We start from the raw sequence: 24251 nt of genomic DNA, 5'->3' as shown, positions 1-24251 counted from the left end.
ATTACACTGCAAAGCATCTTCAACAAATGTCATAAAAAGAGAATGCAGATTAAAAAGCTTGTAAAATTATTTTATTCAATATTATTTGCATGAAGAAATGTCCAACACCAGCAGAATGACTTAATGAAACATTGATCCGTAACAAAATGGAACAAATAACATATCCAGACTGATAAATAGCAAACATGTCATTTGCATTTTATTTTTCCAGCTCAAGGAAAACAGTCATTGTTTTGCATCATTTATTTTTTGAATCATAAAGAAAGAAACATTAAATTGATTACATGTCATAACAAATTAATACGTACACATAATTAATTTCTACATTTATCAACACAATGTACATGTGAAAGGAAAAACAAAGGATCAAGACATACATGGCCACTGTGTTTATTCCAAATAAGTTACAAACAAACCCCTAGTATAATAGTGTACTTAGTAGCAAAACAACATAGGATTTGCCGTGTTCACATAGGCGTGTGAATGCATCACAGTGTGTATATTACACATACGTATACACACTCCTACATGTATGAAAGCACATATATACAAACAGTACAACTCACATCATGCAGTCATACACACATATACTCAGGAGTCTGGACTCAATGTTACTTTTCACTTTCTCCACTCCATGCACCAACAGAAATGAAACTGATTCTCATTTTTCTGATTTGAATCTTTCACAAAACTTGACAGAAACACAGCCAGCTGCTTCTGAAATCCCAAACAGAGAGAAGAGGGTGTCCATGTTATTTTAGTACATACTGCAAAGTAGTTTTATTTTCTTCCCTGTGTCCTGGAACATCTTTCAAATTAAAATAGATTTTTGAGACAGACTTAAATGGAAGCAGTTGTTGACATCAGACACTATAATAACTATTTACAACAGTAACAGTGTTATTTCCCGATCCATGATGAGTGACAAAGAAACAGAATGTTATCATAATAAACCTACAAAAAAGACATCGATAGACACCATAGGTAAAGGTGCACCAGTAAGACCTTTGGCCCTGACTTTATTTAGACTCAAAATACAAGTTGTGCCCCTTTCACACTGCAAATGAAAAGCGATGTCAGGTGCACGTTCAGTATTAATGCTGGAGCACAGTTTGCCACACAACAACTAGATAGTCAAAAGTAAAGGTAATTCCAGTGTTTCATCCAAGTTGGATTCAAATATGTGATACAGGGGTATAATGCTGCATTCACATCATAATGGCAAAGTTGATTTGGTAAAAGTTTAAACATACTCTGCATTGGTAAAATAGCACTATAGCAATTTAATTGACAAGAGGAATCCACGTTTGTTAGTTTTTAAAGTATAATAGCAGAAAAAATCCAAGATTCTTATTTATAATTACGACTTGAATAATTCTGATATTTTTTGGGTAATGAAGGTAACTAAAAAAAGACATGTAAACAGCATGTTATAAAACAAATGTGAATGAATGTCCGTCCTAACCTGCGTATCCAACATTATTATAACTGCATTACTTTCATTTAAAGGTTACAATCCAATGCTAAGAGTCTAAACTGTACATTGATGTATACGTTGCCACACATCTCAGTTACCATTTTTTAAAGCTTTTCTCAATTAATGATAAGATGAATTCTTTGCACATATGGTTATTTTGGGGATCTGTTTGTTGACTACCTAGCAGTGTGAAAAGGGCATTTCTTGCACTTAAAAGACAAAGATGAGAGGAGTCTGCCTGAGACTTGTTGCTGAGGAACAAAGCAAATATGAACTGAATTGAAATCCCTGGATGTCAGGTTGGCAGTGTTTGAAGGCTGGAGTTCCCTCAGTGTCGCGCTTTTACACAAAGATCACACAAAATAGCTTCTGAAATGGAAAGCAAATGTCAGTGTTTTTTTGTGTTCCTCTTTTTGAATAAGATCTTTGCTTTCATTGGACCATCAGCACACCAGGGGAATGTAATGTACGTGTGAGGAATCAATCCGTCTTTTAAGAGCAATTCAGAGTCTCTATGACTGTGACAAACACTGGCACACCTCACTTTAAAAGTCTCATGTGAGTGTACCAGCAAACAATTAAGCTATTCGGTTTTGTTTACTTGACAAAAAACCCCACTACAGACATGTTTATGCTGGAACTCTGTATTGCACTTTAATGACAGGCGTCTACTAGACACACTTTCTTCCTTAACACAGAGAACAGTGTTAGTTAACAGTGCTGGAGCCGTATTGGTTGGTTTTTAGTGAAGTTAAAGTGTACTACAGTCCTCTCAAAGCAACACTTCATATGGTCACTCCAACTCTCCTACACAGAGACAGTATCCTTCAGGGAAGAGAACGGTGAGTCTCCTCTTAGTGACATGTAGATTAGCTGTTAGGCAAGCTACATCAAGTGTATATGTTGATTGATGATGGGCCGAGATTCTCAGCTGAACCTGTACTATCCTGGAAAATAAATGTCAAAGAATTGCATAATGGATTCAGTCACCTCTGAAGTCCGGAGAGAAGTAACTTGCACATACTGAAAAAAATAACATGTAGAAAAATCTATACAAATGCCATTGGGGCCTGGTCTGGTTGTATGTTGGAGTTCAAGTAGAGAACAGTGATCCTGGTGATGTTGTTACATGTGTCTGGTCCCTGGGAGACAAGCTAAAACAACAACATGTTTCATTATTAGTCAAAGACCATGAGTGTTTTCAATAAACACTTTCAATGTCTGTCTTTTGCACATAAAGTCTGCTGGTTCCTGAAGCATCTATTTTTTTCTTAGTGGTTTACAAAGGTTTTAGTATTTATTGGTTGTATATGCTCGGTCCCCCTAGGAAACATTTCTTAATATCCTGAAAACGTTACTTTCTGAAACATGAGATTTTATCTGAAAGCAAAGATAAGGAAGCTCTTAGGAGAATTAGCACAGTTTGGTTTAATAGGTGACATGTGATGGAACATTACCCCCAAGTGTTAATAATAATTGTTTTATCATAATTACCAAACTTTTTATTTGAAACTGTGTATTACCTGATATATTTCAGTAGGTCTTCCTGAAAACCAAACTAGATTTGTAATATAAATGAAAACATATCTTTAAGATTCCCACTTAGTTGCTTTTTAAAGGAAAACATGTCAGTCTTGTCAACGGATTTCTGTAGTTTTTTGTCTTACTTATATTAAAATAAAGTCTTTATCTGCCTCCTCCCCAGAGTCTGATGACTTATTGCCCGCTGCCTTGTCCTTGTCTTGTTTTGGACATTGGTCCTTCGTCTTGAAGGAGCCGTGATCCTCAGAGTTGACACGGAGACGGCCAGGTCGCTGAAGGGAGTCTGACACCGAGCCTTTCCTCACTGAAAGCAAGAGAAAGGTCAAGATGAACATGACAGACAGACTATCGACAATTTTCGAGCAAGAGAAAGGAAGGGGGAGAAGTGAAGAAGAGAGGGAATCTGGAAATTATGGATTATTTTTAGATAAAGCTTTTTTTAGTTACTGCTGCAGTCAGCTAATTTGCCATAGCTAGCCTAAAAGTCAGTTGAAACATAAAGTGAAGCAGGAAGGGATTTAAAGCACCTCAATCACACCTGCTTTTTAACATTGACCCAAATAGCAGACCCAGAGGGCTGAAAAGCAACCGAGACAAGACACATGCAGCCTACTCACTGTGTGTATAAATGGACATTGTTAAAACGGCCCCCTCCAGCTTTTAAGACTCTCTGGATTTATAACAATTTCAAAAGAAATTCTAATTTGGCGAAGAGTGGGAATTATGGCCATACACATGAATTAGATGTGTTTACCTCTGACAGGCCCCAGAGGGCGTCACTGATAACAAACACAGGAAGGAAGAAAGAGCAGAGAGAAGAAAGTCTAACCAAAGAGAGGATGTATATAAGAACATCAGAGGGAAGGGAGCAAAGACAGACAGATAAACATCCCCAAGCTGCCAGGCTTCTGTTACATAATAGATACAACTGCTGTCAGACCCTGACAGTGACATCAAGCATCCTCCTGTCTATCTAGGAACAATCTGCTCTGGGCAAAAGACAGTTTTCCAGTCAAAAAGAGAAAAGTATGTTTGTAAGAAGATGACATCTAGATGTTTTATCTATTATTAATTGCAATGCAGTTGAAATCTTTATTTTTTTCATTAACACCACTGCATGAATGGGCTACCTGGAGATAGTCAAAGATTTTGTGACCCACCATCCTGAGTGGTTTTGTTAGCAGAGCCTGCTGACTGCAGACCGGTCTGGCCTTCTTTCTCGTTCTCTGACACTGTCTTCTTCAGCGTGGAAGGAAGAACTGAGACCTTAGGAGACCCAGGCCCACTGCTTGGAAGATCTGAAATATCATCTGTAAGGAAAATTATAACAAAAAAATATTATCAATTTGTCATTCATCCATCCACATATTCTTGCAGGAAGATAAAAAAAGAATCACGATAGCAAAAATCCCCTCGGTGCGGCATTAGCTCAATGTCGTACCGATGCTCCTGCTGGTGCTGCTGGTCCTGGGCTTCTGTAGGATGGTGGGCCGGGCAGCCAGAGCAGGCTTTGCTCCCTGGGGGACCGGAGGTTTGGGACTGAATGGCCCCCCAGGGGAACTGGAGGAAGACGTAGCCTTGAGACGAGGGGCCCGGTCTGGCTTGTTCTCTGCACGGGGAGAGGTCTTCTCTGGAGAACCAGTCGGGGAATCAGGTTTATTATTAGAGCCACTGGAAGACCTGCTTTCTGAATTGGTTGGCTGGGGCTTGGCTACTGACACAAAAAACAACAACAAAGAAATAAGTCAATACAAAAATGATGTATAGATGGATTATTATGTTCTGTAAGAAACCAAACAGAAACACTTGAACAGCGCACTTCATTATCAAACTAGTGTTCCTGAATTTGAACAGATGCCTCAGAAAGAAGCATTCAAATAATTGAATTGGAACGGCTGTAGGTCCTCGTTAATTATTATTATTTAAAAAAATCTTTATTCCTTGTTTATCTCAACAGATGAAACAGCTTACCTGTAGCATTGCTTTCCGGCCTGTCAGGGCTGGAAGACTGGAGGAGACAAGACAACATATATAAATACTTTATGCATTAAGTCAGAACAGTAAAAACCATTATTATACTATTATTTTGTATTCAAAACGTATAACTTGATTTCATGAGATGAATCCTAGTAAGCACAAATATTGTAAAACATATTTAGACCAATCTCTTATTAAAAATACATTGGTTGCATTCAATGTCTACAATATTTGTAAGTTTAGTGCTTTGATTTGTAGCAGAGATACTAAATGTACAGGTAACACTGAAAAGCAACATCCAAACACAAGGGGGCGCCTTTGTGCCAGAAACGCTCAGGATATAACACACACACACACACACACACACACACACACACACACACACACACACACACACACACACACACACACACACACACACACACACACACACACACACACACACACACACACACACACACACACACACACACACACACACACACACACACACACACACACAACACACACACACACACACACACACACACACACACACACACACACACCTGGAAGCCAGCCAGCAACAAGCAGATGGCAGCTTTAGTGCCATTGATACAAGGTCAGAAAAAAACCCTAATGCTGCAAACACCATAACCCTCTTAGTGCACGCTCACACACACAGGGAACTTACACTGTAGTAACACAACACTCTTACAGATGCTAAAAGAAACTCGTATTTCAACGACAGACTCACAAATAGTACACAAAACATACAGTCATGGCCCTTACTAAACTCTGTGCATGTGTGTTATCTTACTTATTCCCCCCTTACTCTATTATTACCTCTCTTTAAAAGAAGGATGTGGGCATTTTAAATAGGTGACATTTTCCCATCACATTTATGTCCTGCTTTGCATATTAGCCTTCTTTCTCGTCTTTAATCTGTCCATGCCTCCATCTCTTCCACTCTGCACTTCCCTCATTTCACCTTGTCTTGTGGAAGAAAATCCTGGTTGTTTGTGTTTTAATGTCAACATGTTGACAGGCACAATGACTAGCCTGAAGATAAACACATGTCTCAGCATCTGTGCCTGTGTGTGTGTGTGGAGGTTTCCTTTTTGTGTGTTCTCCCAGCTGGAATCCACATTGAGTTTTGAATAGACAAGTCAAGGCTGAACACCTACAGCACTTTATTCCTTAAACCAAATCACATGTAATATCTCTCGATAGCTCAATGTCAAATCACTATCATAAAAGCTTAATCCTTATTTTTGTAGGGTTTCGGGGGAAGATTCACCATTCATATTCGTTTGACATTTTCAGAAATAGCCATAATCATCCATTTTTTTTATAGATATTATAACTTGATTCCACGGTCCTAACATTATTAATTCAAATGCTCAACGTTTTACTGTGATCTTTTGTATTATTATTTAAATATTTTATTCTATTTTGTCTTTATTTTTACCTTGTGTGAATCCTGCTTTTAACTCTGACCCCGTTGCTGCTATAAACGCCTGAATTTCCCCAAGGGGATAAATAAAGTTCCATCTTATCTTATCTTATTCCAACCTTACATTTTTCATGAATTTCTAAAAAGTTGACTATCATTTATTTTGTCATCTGCTGTTTGTGATGTTTAGAAACAACAGCCAAGCGCACTGTGTAACTGTTCCCTGATGCAGCAGACTCACACCACCTCACCTTGTAGGCTCTCCTCTCCTGCTTGGCCTTCATCTCTGCCAGGAGGCCACTGCCCATCATCTGCAGCGCCGGGTACCTCCGGCCCCCCTGAGGACTCCACCTGCCGTCTAAACACTCCCAGGGCTCGTCCATAGAGTCGGGCGTCCTCAGCTCCTCGGAGCGGTCGGAGCTGCTGCTGTAGTCTGTGGGCTGCGAGCGGCTGGAGGCGTCTCTGCAGGAAGACAGGAGTCAGTAGAGAATCAGACTTGTCCATTGAGACTAACTTAGTCAGTGGGGGATATTTGTTCTATACCTGGACCTTGGCTCAAGCGCAGGGCTCTTCAGTGCCACCTTCGGAGAGGACGGCTCCTCAGGGATAGTGGCTGGTGCCGAGGCTGAGGATGTCCCCGGGACTGCAGGGGTGGCCTGGTTTTTCTCTGACTTGTCTGATTTGTCAGATTTATCTGCTTTGTCAGATTTAGTGGAACGTTTGATAAGGTTGAGGAATCCACCTTTCTTCTTCTTCTCTCCATCTTGAGATTCTGAACCCTTGGAACGTCTGAGAGGAGACAGAACGAGACAAAATACTTCAGAGATGAGCACCATCATTTAAATGTCTTTAATGAAAAACTAGATTCACTACATATGGAAAACAATCAAGTCGCAGTTTACTCTTACTGTAAGTCTGTCCTAATGTGGTATATGTTATAATTAGAATATTCATTAATTTGGGTAAAAATTCAAATGAGTCCATCCTAGAGTCAGAGGAAAACTTTTGGAAAGAACAGATGGAAAACTTAAAAATACAGGTAAAGCATAAGCCTTACTTGGAATCCATCCTGGTGACTTTTGTAGAGAAGAACTCGTCGACACCCTCGTCCACCCTTCCCATGAGGCCATTCTGCTCCCCATCCTGAGATGGAGCGCTGTTGATTTGCTGAAAGAGGACATTGAAGACAATTATTCCATGTATGGACCATCTGAAACACAACATCTACTGTTTCCATGAGTATTTGGTGTTTAGTCCACGAATGTTTTGTTCTTCCTGTTACATTCTTTCCTGAAAGTAAATAAAATGTAACCTATTTCGGGGCTATTTATGTCTTAAAAGATGAACATATCAATGCAAAGAGGCAGAGCTTTACTCACGGGTATTTTGCTGGAATGCTTTTTCTTGTTCCGGCGGGGTCGTAGTTTGGTGAAGTGCTGCAGCTTTTTCTCCTCCTCAGACGGCAGCTCCACCATCCCTCCTGGCAGTCGGTGCTCCAGTTTGGGAAACATCTGAGATGGAGTTGTTGGAGTTTTAGAACTCTCCTCCACAAGGACAGGGACGTCCTCCAGGGCTCTGTCCAGGTCAAACTCCATCTCTGTGGGTTGGACGGTCATTAGGAGGTTTGTAAGAAGACATACATTAAATGTTAGTCACCAGGTCAAGTGGCAACAATATTGAGGTATGTCGTATAACATTTAAAATAAAAACAAACAAAACCAATGGAATGCTTACCAAAGGCACGAGACACCGGCCGAAGCATTCTGCTGTGGATGCTCTTCCTCTTGGTTTTAGGAGTCATCTGAAAGAGGTTAATAATATTTAACACAGATCTGTTAACAAAATATCAAAGCTAGCTATCTAGCTAGATTGTGTCCAGAGTTTATTTGTTTACTATACTTGATTATATAGAGTGCCAATTTGCACTAATATCAAACTTAATCCTAATAATTAATTATGAATAAACTCTGGACGGCATTATCTATTTTAATTGGTACATCTTATTATATTTATATACAACTTATTAAACTTTCACACACTGGTAGCATGTTAACAAAGTAGCACATGTTGTATATTATATTGTACTGTGATCCATATTTACAAGCTGGTGATGACAGGCATAGTGCATCAGTGGAGAGAAGCAATGTAGCCGAATGCATTAAGACAAATAAGCATTTTTCCAACATCAGTACTCGCCAATGTAAATTAATTTACAGAGTGAGGGAGTGAAGAAACATGGGTCCTTCTATACTAATGTTGTCGTTTTTTTAGCTTATCATAATTAAAATATATTGTACCATGAGACTGTCTGTGCTGTAGATAAAGCTACAGCACAGACAGCTGAAGAGCAGGCAAGCACAGTGATGAGAGACAGAAAAGAGAAAGAGCAGTAAGATGAAAAGAAAGTGGATTGAAAGGAGAGTGTAGAGCGGCAGTCCAGAGTTACTTACAGTGGTGCAGCACAAAATCTCCATGGAGCAAAGATGGAAAGAGAAGGAAGAACAGAGGAAAAGAAGAGCAGAGAAAGACAACACACAGTAAAGCCTGGTGAAGACAAAAACGAAAGAGATAGCTGGGGTACCGGCTCATTTAAAACAGGAGAAAGTAGAGATAGATAGGACAGGGAGGGATATAAGATGAAGAGAGGGGTAAAACTAGAGAAACAGACAGGACCAGAGACTAAAAGAACATGCAGCTTCCTGTTCAATGCAGCCTGTATTTAAACTCATACTACAAAATATCTACATTAAAATGAGGAAGAAAACAGAAGCAACCATTCCTCTTCTAAAGATACAGGAAATGTTCACAAAGGTTGAATAAACTTGAATAAACAGTGGTAGGTGAAGTTAATCTTAATTTCTTTCAAATATTTCACTCAGTGTCCTCCCTTCTTTCCTTCTTTCTAGTCCCGGAGAGTATACGTTACTACTACACGTACTGTATACATGTTAATGACAAGTTCTTTCCAATTTTCATTCTTCTATCACATAATGAAATCTGACAAGTATTTTGGAAATATGCTTTCATAGAGTACAAATGATATAACCTAAACAGCCAATTATTAAAGCAAACGTTGACTTGAGGAGGTTCTTTAAATGAATACCAAAATCCCTTCTCAATTGTCTTTAGCAAATTTTGATTTTCCTGAAGGACTTTTTTTAAGTAGATATTAAGCCAGGTGTAATTGCTTCTTTCATTCCTCTCATACAACTAAATGTGCGTTCAGGGCGCTTGGAAATACATATTTTTTGTAAATCAAGTTCCTTGAAAAACAATTGATAAATAATAAACACTGGACGGTTAAACACACATTTCCGCCCAATCCTACCATGCAGGTCTCCAGATCCTCCAGCCTCTCGCCCTCCAGAATCTCGGTCGATGCCCGTTTAGGAATCTTCTCCTCTGGGACGTCAAGATCAACAGACCCCTGCTGCATCAAAGGGCGACCTCGCCGCACCAGGTGGTCCGCCTGGGAGGAGAAAAGTGGAAGAAACAGGGAGAAGAAAGACCGAGAGAAGCAAACGTAGGATGAGTAACGTAGGGAGTTTCAGAGAGATTCAAACTTAATGAACATCAACAAAACTAAAATTGGAAAAGGTTAAATAAGTGTGGATGCAGCTGACAATTTGTAACAGCGAATATATTTTCAAATGAACAGTTATTGTTAATAATTCAATGAGCCATTTGAAAGCATTGTTGACTTTAATCTTACCAGAGTGAGTTGGGAAGTGGAAAGAGCTTCCAAAATCTCATCAACAATGCGATCAGACAGGAAGGACGCTAGACTCAGCTTCACCTCACTGACACAAAAAGAGAAGGAGAGTGATGGTGAGGTACTGCAGCAAACCACCTGTGAAATCCAGGTTTACATGTTCTCAATACTATTCAACACACCTGATCTTGTTGATGATATCCACGCCAGACTGCTCCAGGAGGGTTTTGGTGACAAAGCTTTTGGGTACGACCATCTTGGCTGAGCTGGCCTGCATTAGCTCTGGACGAAGAGTACTCCTCTTCATCACATGGGGACACAGAGACTCTGCTGCATCCACCATAGACTCCAACAGAGTCTGGAGGGCACAAAGATAACAGATTAATGTAGGTAAACGTGTGTATGATGTGTGTATGATGTGGGGTTTGATTTAAGTCAACTCCTGGCTGACAGATTGAGGAAATATCTCTATTTTATACCAGCAAGTAACTTATAACAAATTGTCACTTATGGAAACAGCCTTGGCTTTCTAGTTTAGATTTTATTTATATTTATTTATTTTATCTGAACATAGATTTAACCATTTTATTATTAAATCACTAAGTAACTAACATTTGTATATTAACTGATTTTATTTTTGGTGCATTGTGTAGCACTAGTAACTTAGATTTGTTTTAAAGTACTTTTTAAATCAAATGAGTTATTATTATAAACAATTACATAAAGTGATTTGAAGTCATTTCCTTTGCTTTAATGGCTGTATTCACTGCCTGTAGGTGGTGCATTTCTTTAGTTTTCCTTGTATTGATTACAAACAGACACTGTTAACCACAACTACTGTACATGATAGACTTTGAATTGTTTTCATTGTTAGAATGATATCCAAGGTACTGAGTCAAAAATAAAGTCACATTCAACAATTTTTACTTAAATCATTTTGTTGTGGCTACCTGCAGCTGTTGGTCCATGACACTGGTCACCTCCCCAGCCATAGACTCCAGTTTCTCCTGGATGGGTCCGGCTGAGGAGCTGTTCACCTCCTCTCTAGCAGCTGATCCTAGGTGGTACAGGTTAGGGAGCAGCTGAGGGTAACAGAGAGGACAACGAAGGAATTCAAAGGAATGTAGAAAAGCTAAGCATGTAGATAAAATAATTGAATTCACATGAATCAGCAAAGCCTATGTAAATGATGCATCTTCTCACCGTTTTAGAGTTCCTGGCATCTTTGATAAGGTTCTCGGCTGTCCTAACGTCCTCCAATATGACGTCTGTCTCAGAGTTTCTCAGAGAGTTCAGATGGTCCTGCACCTTCACACAGATTCTGTCAATCATCTGAAACAAAAGAAAGTTTGTTTTTGAAAGGCTTAAACATGTTCAATTAATGAATAACTACTTACTGTTAGGATACCATGTTAGTTCCTAATGAATAAACAAATTACCATAAAGTTCAATGAAACATATCTTCGTCCCCAAAAGAAAAAATCTCTTAATACCTCCTCTCTTAATACTAGACCAAATATACTATTGATCTTGTGCATAAAAAGTAAAAGTTCAGTTATTAATGTCCTATTTACAGTTTTTGTTACAGTCAGACCTACTAATTCAATAATCACCTGTTGTGTGGTGGTGGTCACGATGCCCTGCTGCAGCCGATAGGCCTGTTCCTGCAGGTACTTTCTGGTTTCATGGTTCCTGTACAGATAACTCTCAATCTGGGGGGGAAACACAACGCCACTGTCATGAATATACATCAAAGTGAAAATGATAAACAGTAACAGTTTTTCCCTAAAGCTGTTGCATAGAGACTTTAAAAGTCCTGTTCACAGGACAGCTGGGGAAACCAATGAGAAATGTAAACACACCTTTAGCAAGGCATCCTCTGTTTTCTCAGGGCTGGCCTTCAGAGCCTGCGAGGCATCGTTGATGGGGATGGGCATGAAACGAATTGTGAAGTTCCTGATGGACACACAGCCAGGGGAGAGGACATTATTATTCCACAGTTGGTTCACATTGAAGAGGAAGTGAAAGAAGCAAAGATTAGAGTAGGAACATTTAAATCACAATTTGTGGTTTTAATATTACTGACTGTAGAACAATAGTTAACCTACAGTACTGTAGTGAAATGCATCCACTTGTGGTATTTTAGAACACAATCATTTATAATTGAAGTAGTCAATATCTGAATACCTAATTCATTACTAGGATAACTTGCTGTCATTAAGGTTATTGAACCATGACATATACAGTAATTATATGCCAGGGTTCATTACCATTTTTAACAATAGTGTTCTTGTATGTGTGTGTGCAAGTGTGCATGCATGTGTGTACACGTGTGTATGTATGTATGTGTCTGTGTGTGGTAGCATTGCTTGGGGCCCAGCATTTCAGCTTCCGTCACATTGGTCTATTATAGAGCAATGAACTGGCACCATTAGCGAGGTTACTGATCTTGAAATAGAGGTCACTGCACATTATTAATATTCATATCATGATGAAAAGTAAAGCAGAAGGCACAGAGAGATGAAAATGATGGCATTTGAAGGCAAAGGAAAGGCAAGAGGCTGAGTCAAATGTTGATTTATTTTGACCTTAAACACACACTGATTCATCTTTACTCAGATATTCCTGGCTTCATGGCAAACAAGCACACAACGACGCACTACGCCAGGAAACATAGTTCTAAAGCAGGTTTGACTTCTATATGAACCCGACGGCTCTTTTCCCTCGACTCTTATAGTCAGATCTGGTGTGAACATGGCCTACAAATTACTCTCTCCAACACCTTAAACAATATTCCTTTGATTTGAAAACCGCATAATTACTGTTCTCTTGTTTTTTACCTTCCTCAGCAGCTCATCACATTCCCTGTATGTCCTTCTATTGTTTGTCTCCTTCCTGTCATCATCTCTCCTCTTCCTGTCTAAACACACCTCAAGGTTTCCTCCTGCTCAACCTAAAGCCAAATGACAACTGAGGTGCAACAACACATCCAATCCCTCAGCAGCTTTCATGTAGCACTCCAGTGTATGTGCTGTTAGATTAAAGGTATAAAAGTGCACTGTAGCCTTCACATGTTGTCAACAGACAGTGTTTATCATACTGGTATACATGTATACAGTTTACACAGATTCAGAAGGAGCTACTTACTTCTCCAGAGCGGCTGCTACATCCTGAAGCCCCTGAGGACTGGTGTTGTTCCTGTCCCAGATCACAGTCCTGCACAGACAAACACACGCTGTGACACAAGCAAAGAAGGAGCTAATCATTTCAGAGAGAAACCAACAACCACTGACAACGTAAAGGCAATAGGACAGTGTGAAAGTGCAGTCTCATGTTATGTCTTCTATTGTTTCCTATTCAGGTAATTATTCAAACATTAATGAACCATAAAAAAGCATAGATGGGTTTTAGCGGACACAGGGTAAAATATATGGCAAAATATATGTATATAACTGCACTGTTGTCCATTATCATTTTTATGTATGACGTTGTGGTTATATTGGAGTAAGCACTCATGCGGAAAGGCATTTATGTCATTTTTATTAGTTCACACTTAGTTTAACCTCTATTATTTAGTATTTAAAGACAATATAGTTTATTTAAGAAATGATTTGTCACCATTTGTTGTTTTAAGTAGACATAAGTGTTTTAAAATGCATTAAAGTCAATAACTTGGTGGTTAACCAAACGTGGATGCTGTTGTCTCAACAGTTCAGTGCAGTTGTAATTATATAAAATATATCTTAATAGAAACACATATATAATGTTGCATGATAAACAATAAAAAATGTGCATATATCTGGTAACAATAATATTATAGTGTGTTTTAAATGTCTATATAAATAAGGTTTGATTGAATGATGAAGTGTTAACGCTTAAAATGGGATGGTTTCAAAGTAAAGTGTTCCCATTTTATTTTTGTCAAGGTTAAATTATTATAAGTGGTGTCATGAATTCTCAGTCTAAAACATGTATTCAAAATCTAGAACCGCAGAAGAGCTAGTAAAAGATCAACTCTATTTGTTATACTTCTAATTGAAAATCATGTAATATAGCCTTTGACCCCTGAACATGTCCTCACCTGAGTTTGGAGTTGATCTGTAGCGCCTTGGCCAACATCTTGGCTCCCATGTCCCCCATGGCGTTCCCGCCGATGTCTAACCTGGTGAGAGAGGAGTTGCTGCCGAGGGCGTTCAGAACGATGGTCAGATCACTCTTCAGCCTCGAGTCCGCTAGAGACAGAGAGGTGAGGGGCTGGGGAGGGGAGGTGGGGTTGGGAGAGGAGAAGAAGAAACGGTGTTGAGTTTGTGACAGTTTTAGGAAAGCAAGACTGCAGTGTATCTTCACCTTACGGTTCAACGAGTTAGAGTTGTTGCAAATATATCAGTAATTATAAAACTCTGTTCCTAGAGTAGCTGGTGACTTAAAAGGGCAAACTCCAATGAAACATTTATCAGTTGATCAAGTGGACTTGCGTGAGACTTTGTTAAAATGTCAGACGCATTATCATTCAAAACAGGGCACTCCACAGGGCAAAATGAAAAATTCAGCTCTGGATCAAGTGGATTCTTTTGTGATGTGAGAGTGATGTGAGGGCTTACAAATGTCCAACTGCGCCCGTCTGTTCACCAGATTTGAGCTGCTTTATGATGCATGCCATTTACACAGCTGGAGACTCCTGGGGGCCATCTTCACAGAACATGCAGAGGCTGAAAGAAGCTACTCACTGCTTGATTTAAGAGAACCTACTAAAGATTCAGGGCTGCGCCAGGCCTAGATTTAGGGTCCAATTTTTATTCCAAGAGTAATGCACAAGGACTTTTAGCACCTAAAGATTGTAAGCTGAGGACTCCAACGTCACTAGGACCTGATCATCACCCCAACTCATCGACAAGTAAAACTTTTTATTTTTCAATTGACCTTTCAAGAATTAACCTCAATACATTTGTAATGTACCAGTTCAGCGGAAAAGGGCTCTGTCAGTGTTGCATTATAACATATTATTATTATAATTCATGCATCAACATGTACTGTAAACTGCCATTTATGCTGTAGATGGATGTGGTGTATTAACTGTCTGGTGGTTTAACTTATTGTCTAACAAAACATTATATTTCAAAGGCTCATTATACATTTTCAAATGTTCTATCTGAAAAGTAACTTGTAACCATGGCGGTTTAATAATGTATCATAGTAAGTAAGTTAGAAAAAGTACAAGTCTGTATAAAGTCATTTTTGAGAACTTCAGTGACTATATGGTTGGATGAAAAATGGTGATCTTAAAAAATAATTGCATTAACAAAATCCAGTGAGAAGAAAACATGGCCATAGTTCATATAAATCTAGAGAGGCAAAAGAATAAGTTGATCTTTAATGCAGCATTTATAGGCAGATTGTTTTGGCGAGCAATGCGTGTATGGAGGATCAGCAATAACATGGTTATTAAGGCAGACATTACTGTTTTATGTCTTGTCTAAAGATGCAGAGAGAATTATTTACGGCTTGAATGTGGTCCTGTGGGGCTCCGAGCAGACATTAAACATGCTAATTTAAATAGGTACAAGTTTATGGAGCACTCGCTGCGGTCGCTTATTCTTTCTCCAGTGATGTAGAGTAGAAACAACATATTTATCACCGTGTTTCTGCAAAGTTTCTAACTGCTTAACGAGAATACAAAATAAAAACAGGGGCAAACTAACAATGCCCTACTGTAACACAGAAAACAGGTACACCAATATAATTTGGTAGCAGTATATATAAAGAAAGGAGTATACAATGGCAACATCTGTATGTTGTTCTGCATAAAAAAGTAATTAAAATGGCTGAAGCTAATTACTTTCAGCAGCTCGGATTCTCAGCTTTTATTATAGACTACAATTATGAAATCATTACCCTGGCTGTGCATGCACAACTTTTTATTAAACCTAGTAAATGAGAAAATGTATCCCAAGAGCTGCAAATAAAAGCTGGCCTTACACCAGAGACAAATTAATCGCTTTAATGATTGGCTGTACAATGATGGACTGCTGTTAATATTCGGATGAAACTAATTTATTCTGCAGTGTTTATGCAGCAATAAAACAGTCTGTGTCTTGTCTACAATCCTTTGGTAGATGAGAGAGAAAGATGGGGCTCTTACTGAAACTCTAAAATAATCATAATTATTGTTTTCACACATTAGACATTAAGATTGGGCAGTTTTTCTTCTCAATGTGTCGTTAAATTGTTGCAGATTTTTTTCACTAGTTAAACACACCCTTCTACTTCTATCCAAAACGTGTAGAGCGGCAGGATGACGCAAGCACGCACATTAACACACAACAAATGCACAATTTATTTCCCTTGTCTATAGTATCCATGCACCATACTGTAACTTATTTGATCAATAATACCTTTTTTGGAGCTTTTTGTAAGCAACTACATTCATGCCACACTACCTTCCATTTCTTATTTATTCCTTTCTATCCACCCCTAATGAACATCCTTAGACCCTCTACCTCCAACATCAGTTTTTGGGCCTTTTTCAGTAAGCATCCATTACATTTTACCCTCCTCTGCTGCTCTTGTATGCCATCTGCACAGCCAGATAACCAGCTCATAAAAATATGCTTATCTTATAGTTCACATAATGACACCCACATACACTACAGGCACTGAGAGATCAATCCAGCACAGAGCAGCTCAATAGGAACATTAATCTAACACATCAGCCACTGTGGGAGACAAAATATTTGACAGCTCCCATGATGGAGAAAGATACAATGAGTGAGATGGATTTAGGGACAGAAAGTCAGAAAAGATAGCCAAAAGCTGGAGAAGATCCCTTTATTTCACTACAGGTTTTCTGAACAAAGGAAGAAAAAGTACAGCTTATCGGGAATTTTGGAATACATAAAGAAAATCTATTTTTGGACATTGATGGACACAGGGAGGACAAATTAAAGGATGAAGGGAGTGTTGACGCTAAGCTTTTAACTCTGGGTAGTTTTGGATTCTGAATTTAGACGGTGATCAGCATACTGTAATATGCAAGATAATGAAAAGTTATTGTATATTCAAGTTTAAATAATAGGGTCAAAATAATGAGAGATGCTTCTATAACTCGCTCTTCTTTGGTGGTTTTGGTGAAAAACCACATGGTTAAGGTTAAATGTGATACTTTATTGATCACAGTAGGGTGATTATATTAACACCACCCTGCGATGGAGGGGTCAGAGGTCAGTTGTAGAGCAGCTGGTGGAGATTCAGTGAATTGCTTCAGCTGGATGCTGCCTGAAACATAATTTGACACTGAGGCATCTGTTCGGACACCGTTTATCTTCAGTCCCAGACAAAAGCCAGACAGAGAAGGAAATTAAAAACACTCACCGACTCCTCTTCCTGAATCATGTGGACCAGGCTGTCCAGCACTGGACCAAGGTTTCTAAGAAATAGAGGAAAATAGACAGCGTGGACATGATAATTGGACTAAAGTGCACAGATTTTCTATATTTAATCTACATAATAAACATTTTCGAGATTATTTTGTGCAACATCTTGGAATAAAGCATACTCTCTGGTCCTCTTCACCATGTTATTTAACTAAGTGGACAACCATCCTCAGTAAGGATATATTCAGTGCACAGTACAGTAGGAGGGAACTTGTCCTGTATTCTTACTTGGACTTGATGTTGGTAAAGTTCTTCCCTAGAGACAGGTGTCTGATTGATCTGTTTTTAGCCAGCCACACCAGCAGAGTGGCCAAGTCCGAGTCCAGGCCTGGAGGTAGAGAAACAGGTTTAAAAGTAAGAAGGTCAACATTTAGTTAGTATGAGGTTAGGGTATAAAAGTTAACTTATTATATTGTACAATAAATAAAATACCATCATACCATTGTCAGAGATGTCTAGACTAGAGATGTTTGGGATCTCTGCAATACAACCTTCAAGGATCTGAGAACCTCCCGACCGCAACTGGGAAGACAGGAGGGAGAATTCTGAACAGTTTTACACACATCAAGTATGTTTGATACATTGGTAGAGTGTGCTTTTAGAGATGTGTCTGTTGTCTGTGTTTGTTTTTAGTGTCAGGATGGAACCCTTGTCTTTTTCTCTGCAAACAGAATCTACCTACGGGTACAAATAAATAACCTGAACCTGAACCTTTAAAACGAAAATGTGTGCGCCAGACTCAACATGCATTTAGTTTCTCAAACACCACTTAGAATAGAAACAGGCAGGAGGGACTTATGAAGAGGGTTTGGTGGTTAGATGACTAACATGCTGATGGTAAAAGACACAATAAATAAAAATATACATCATCCAGAATGAGATGGCCAAGCTTACATAAGCATTAGGGGAAAGAGAGCAGTGTGTCAGAGCCATGCCAACATTTACCAGCAACAAACCACACAGATGCTTAATGATCATCACCAATGACACACACATTTGCACAAACACACTCAACAGGAGTCACATTCACGGTGCTTATTTAGCATGCAGTCAGCCCACTCAGCCCAGATGTTATGCTGCTGCCACCAAACGCCTCATTAAGACCTCGAAAAAGGATGGAACGCATCATTTCCCCCGCATCTTCAGTTTGTGAAGATTTCTATGGGAATCTGGAATTGGATTTCCTGTGTAATTTGTATTCATGCGTTATCTTTAGCAATCCCATTGAATCGTCAGCAAGCTGCCTTTTTTGTTTCGAGCAGAGGAGGAGATGAAGGTGAGGTGCTGGTGTGTGAGACATGCATGTGTGTGTAAGAGTTTTGATGAAATAATTAGGGACAGAAACTAAAACCCTCCCTCCTGCAGGCCCCTTCTCATCTCTCCCCCACCACCCCCGCCTGCTGTCTGCCAAGTGTTCCATTACAGAGCCTTTTAACTGTGTCACCGTTCTGTCAAATGGTATTGGAGTGGCTCCTAAAAAGCTGATTTCATTCAATGAGTGTTAGCTTCAAACTATTAAAAGAAATACACACTTCAAACTTTAGCTGACAAAGGCAATTACACAAATGCTGCCAATACTATTAAAGTAAACGAATGAACAAAAACAATCAAGAATATTAACAATTGCCCCTTTGAAATCCACTGGCTGCAGTCTTTTGATCACTCAGGCTCACTGTATTTTACAGCAGTACAGTTTGGCTATGTTACCCAGTAATTGCATCACTGTGTGCATTAAATGTTACAACAGCTGTGGGATCTGCTGTAGGTCTACTCTATTCTGCACCGGATCTAACAAACCCCCTGATATGTCTCGGTGATAAATGTAAAACACGCTTATCCTTAATGAGAGGCTTGAAATTCACAGCTGTCATGAGCGAATGATCCCTCACAAGCAAGGTACACATTATAAGATATCTTGGCTTTAAATAAAATGATTTATGAGGGAAAATTACTGCACAATGTGTCTCTGTCAGTCTTACCTCACAGCAGCTGAGGTCTAGAGTCACTTCCTTTAGGTTCAGATTACTGGCCAGGCCAAGTAGGAGAGCTCTAAAATAAAAAAAATGTAGTTAAAAAATATTATAAAAAGATAGTAGATGTATCATTTTGACATTTGAGAAAAGGTCATTGAGTAACTAAATGTTACATAAAAGCATTAATATAGGCTTCCATGGTTGCTTTTTCACTGTCAATACCTGAAGTCCAAAACAAGATAATACAAGTTGTATCAAAACCCATTAAACTTTCATGTATTGCAGATAAAGCTGCAGGTGCTGTTCTCTGATATAGGCAGACAAGACAAGTTTATTTTTACCGTAACTGAAAGTTTAAAAATGCAAAGCTTTACATATGGATATAGGTAATAAAAGACAAGGAGGAACAACATGAACAGTCACAGAGAATCTGGGGCAGGAGCTCCTCAGACACATTAAATGTGAATGAATTGTTCTCTCACTTGAGGGCCTCTGGCGGCAGCTTGGTTCCTGACACGTTGATGGAGTTCAGACACACAGCGCTGCTGAAGAAATGCTTAAATGACGGTGGAACCTCTTTGCCTTTCCTACAGAAAGAAAAAGAAAGCAAGAATCAAAATAATGCAGATACAGTCATTTCTTAAAATACAAGATAATGCTATTCAGAAAGCTCTCTTGATCCAACAGTAGAAAAGGCACAAATGATAACCTGAAATTCGGGCATTGAGCTTAAAGTACTCTTGCCATATAGTAAAAACCTCAGACCCATTGTAGTTTTTATCTATTGTCTAAAAAACGGTTTAAACTCCACAAAATAAGGTCTTTAGAGGGTATAACTCAATCCCCCCTCCCATTCTCTCCTCCCCTCTACCCTTGATGAAGTCCTCAATTCCCTAGAGGCACACTGGTAACAGAGAGATAATGATGGGAAGAAAACCCCACCCACCACCCATCTGTCACACACACACACACACACACACACACACACACACACACACACACACACACACACACACACACACACACACACACACACACACACACACACACACACACACACACACACACACACACACACACACACACACACACACACACACACACACACACACACACACACACACACACACACACACACACACACACACACACACACACACACACACACACACACACACACACACACACACACACACACACACACATCAGGGGACATTACATTGACTTTCATGCATTTCCTGGAGACTTATCCTAACCTTAACCATAACCAACACATGCCTAACCCTAACCCTTACCCTAACCAAGTCTTCACCCTAAAATTAATGATTCCCCTCATGGGGACCTCCTCTTGTCTGTAATGGCACGTTGTCACCAGCAGGTGTCACACCATCATTCACACCAAATGTTTAACTAAAAGGAACTACTTTTACAATACTCCCTGTAATTTTTGAGAAATCTTGAGTATTTTTGAGAAATCTTGCAAACTGCAATCTTGATCAACAAACATTGTAAGCTACAAGCAACAAGTAATGACTCTCCTTTCCTCTTTGTCAGGTAACTGATACCGGCAAGATGGTTCTTACCTGTGAGGAAAGACGCTCTTTGAAACATTAAGAACAGAGAGGTGTTGGACCGAGCCTCGCAGCAGAGCCGAGCAAACCTGGAAAACACACAGAATATGTCACCATAACATATGAGCTGCACAAACTGTCCCAAGTGTTGTGCTATATATGAAAAGGGAAGAAATAATCAATTTGATTTGAACGTCGCAACTCCAAACCTGACATCTCCTGCAATTTGTTTTCATGTGTGAGAAAAAACTAAAACATCTGTCTCGCGATAATCTGCGTGTGTAAATGGTTTTATATCTGGCAGTACGTGAGAAACACAGAATAGGATTCAGGAGCTAATCAATATGTGCAGTGACAGTGTGACAGCTGGCTACATCTCAAACTCATCAATATGCTGCATTTGGCTCCCAGACCCACATCAATACATCACATACGGTATGCAGATCACTTCACAAGCAGCAAACGGCAACACAGATTGAGGGGGTGTATACAATTGGATTACATTCCCTGCAACACAGATATTATTGTCTGGCACTTCGTCTTACAATACAGCATCAAGAGGGACAACTCTAATTGCATGTTTATTTACATAAAGCAATTGGAGGTCCTCTTTAAAATAAATGTTTTATCCATTATTTACATGACTTTACCCAGTATCTTTTGATATGCAGGAATTGATTTCAGTGTGACTCACCTGGTCCAATAAGCAGTCAGTGTTGGAAAGATCAAGTGTTGCCAGGCTGTTGGGTTGGCCAAGGAAGTGGTAGAAATGCTAAATGTAGAGCAAAACATTACACACATTGTTACAAAGGAGACACCGAGGCCACTTTTCAGGAGAATATGTTAGCAGAAGTGTGTCTGACAATCTGATTTGCCTTCTACACTGTATGCAGCTTTCGTGGAATTCAATAAAAAGGCATTTTATTTTCTCTTTTATTCTCTTACTGTTTGAGTGTATTCTATAACTTTTCTGCCGTGATATATATTTTTTGAATTTGGTCTGTTTATAACCCTGTTTTTGTACCTGACTATTTATTGGCAATACACAGTAACTCGCTGTAGCCTCGCTGTCATCTGTTGCCTGAGACTATTGTTAAATTTATTTTATTGTATAGGCTAGTAGAGGCTACATTTCAAGTCCTTGTGCTAAGCTTGGCTAACCCCCAAGCTTCTTATTTACAGACAGTAGAGAGGTATTTAGTTGTCTTTCTTAGCAACTCTGCAACAATCACTGTTCTTTTAAAACATCTTGAAGTTTAAATGGCAGACTTTTACATGTAAATTATGTATAAACCCTCCCCTGCACCGAATTTCGGCGCAAATGTTGTTTTTTCTTTGAAATCCACGTTTTTTTTTAACATTCACTTACTGTGATATGTGTGATTGTGTCTGTTAGACTGGATTCAGATGAGCCGCTGCTCTTCTACAGTGACATGCTAACTGATTTATAACTGCTTGAAAAGGACTCGACACAACTGCAACTTTGTCCTGCTTCAATCAATTAAGCGTTATTGCTACTAGCAGTAAAATGGATTAGAAACCGTGTGTATGTTTGTACCTGCATGTCGTCTCCTCGGAGGACGTTTCCTGAGAGGTCCAGATGGACCAGGCTGCTGGGGATGGACGGGTTGGCGCTCAGTGACTGGCAAAGGCTGTTCACCCCTACACACACCACCCACCACCCACCCACACCACACACACACACACACACACACACACACACACACACACACACACACACACACACACACACACACACACACACACACACACACACACACACACACACACACACACACACACACACACACACACACACACACACACACACACACACACACACACACACACACACACACACACACACACACACACACACACACACACACACACACACACCACACACACACACACACACACACACACACACACACCACTACACACACACACACACACACACACACACACACACACACACCACACACACACACACACACACACCCACACACACACACACACACACACACACAACACACACACACACACACACACACACACACACACACACCCACACAACACACACACACACACAATTTGATGTTTTGACAGCACATTGAAGGAAATAGCAGAGGAAATGAGCAGTGGGTGAAGACAGGAAAGAAAAGGATCAGAATGTAGAGTGAATACATGGAAAGTGAAAAGAGTATGCAATGTTCTCATGGTTGTGTAAATGTTAAGCCTAAATCAGTGTCACGCTATGTTGAGGGTCATATTTGTATATGCCACAAGGAAATGTATCCAAATAAACTCTTTAATATTTAACATTTATCTGACATCAATCTCATAAAGTGCTGCTATCATCCAAATGATTAGGATATGTTTAAGAGACAGACAATCTGTGTGAATGCATGGATTTCAATTGAATAGTGTGCGTAATATCGACAATCTGGGCGTACAACTGCTGACTCGCATTACGTTTGTCACATGGCTGACACACTGAACTAGCAGTAAATCATTGCATGACTGTCAAGTGACTGACATGACAAGGGTAGACAGCTTAATGAAAAAGGAAAAAGGAGAGAAATAACAGATGATAAAGAGACAAAATATTCAACAAATTGTAGTTATATTTAACTGGTCAATGATGGTCCTGCTTCAGCAAACCGACATTATTTAGATCTTCTCTTTTTGCTCTGAGCATTGAAGGCTTTTACAGTTTGGATTAGGGATGGTGCCTTTAACTAGACGAGCAGGGCTCAGTTTAAGCAGCGCAGCACACTCACAAACCCTACGCTGTGAAATATGATAGCTCTTTATCGATTTCCTGAGAGCAGAGCATGTTTACAGAGGGTCCCTAAAGATGGAACCTTTCACATTTACTTCGGATGAGAACCAAAACCTGCAAGTGATTGCAGACAATCAATCAAAAAAATGTACAAGAACGACTACGAGTGCCCCACATTTTTTTTTACAGAAGAACAATCAACCCATTTAAAGCATTTCATCAAAGGCCATTACTGAAGAAGGATTTTTCCATCATGGCGAGATGTTCGGACTTAATTGATTGAAGGAAAGTGGTCTAGTAAGCAGCATTTATGCAAATGAAAACATGCAACACTCACACATTACAAATA

At 39.4% G+C, this 24251-nt stretch overlaps 1 protein-coding gene across 4 annotated transcripts in view; it reads right to left on the bottom strand.

The window, feature by feature from the left end:
- Positions 1–53: 53 nt before the first annotated feature.
- Positions 54–24251, bottom strand: part of LOC117541452 (F-actin-uncapping protein LRRC16A-like) — a 65956-nt gene continuing 41758 nt past the window's right edge. The window contains exons 13-40 of one of the 4 annotated variants that reach the window (XM_034208612.1): positions 22676–22779; positions 21812–21889; positions 21130–21206; positions 20029–20133; positions 19553–19622; positions 18014–18095; positions 17802–17901; positions 17512–17566; positions 14225–14397; positions 13291–13359; positions 12006–12099; positions 11757–11855; positions 11347–11475; positions 11094–11225; positions 10326–10501; positions 10144–10231; positions 9760–9900; positions 8882–8899; positions 8166–8232; positions 7811–8028; positions 7489–7598; positions 6975–7220; positions 6683–6893; positions 4991–5027; positions 4461–4733; positions 4180–4329; positions 3145–3323; positions 54–717 (exon numbers count right to left, since the gene is read on the bottom strand). In XM_034208612.1, coding sequence (XP_034064503.1) covers positions 3145–3323; positions 4180–4329; positions 4461–4733; positions 4991–5027; positions 6683–6893; positions 6975–7220; positions 7489–7598; positions 7811–8028; positions 8166–8232; positions 8882–8899; positions 9760–9900; positions 10144–10231; positions 10326–10501; positions 11094–11225; positions 11347–11475; positions 11757–11855; positions 12006–12099; positions 13291–13359; positions 14225–14397; positions 17512–17566; positions 17802–17901; positions 18014–18095; positions 19553–19622; positions 20029–20133; positions 21130–21206; positions 21812–21889; positions 22676–22779 — 3281 coding nt within the window. In that variant the 3' untranslated portion in view covers positions 54–717. Of the gene's footprint in view, positions 3324–4179; positions 4330–4460; positions 4734–4990; positions 5028–6682; positions 6894–6974; positions 7221–7488; positions 7599–7810; positions 8029–8165; positions 8233–8881; positions 8900–9759; positions 9901–10143; positions 10232–10325; positions 10502–11093; positions 11226–11346; positions 11476–11756; positions 11856–12005; positions 12100–13290; positions 13360–14224; positions 14398–17511; positions 17567–17801; positions 17902–18013; positions 18096–19552; positions 19623–20028; positions 20134–21129; positions 21207–21811; positions 21890–22675; positions 22780–24251 lie in introns of all 4 variants that reach the window. The other 3 variants (XM_034208613.1, XM_034208614.1, XM_034208615.1) reach the window with 3 other exon arrangements.

The sequence above is a fragment of the Gymnodraco acuticeps genome, unplaced genomic scaffold (genome assembly GCF_902827175.1).
Source record: "Gymnodraco acuticeps unplaced genomic scaffold, fGymAcu1.1, whole genome shotgun sequence".
In the NCBI taxonomy this organism is placed as follows: Eukaryota; Metazoa; Chordata; class Actinopteri; order Perciformes; family Bathydraconidae; genus Gymnodraco; species Gymnodraco acuticeps.
The sequence above is the reverse complement of the archived record's forward strand: the minus strand, read 5'-3'. Positions and strand labels throughout refer to the sequence as shown.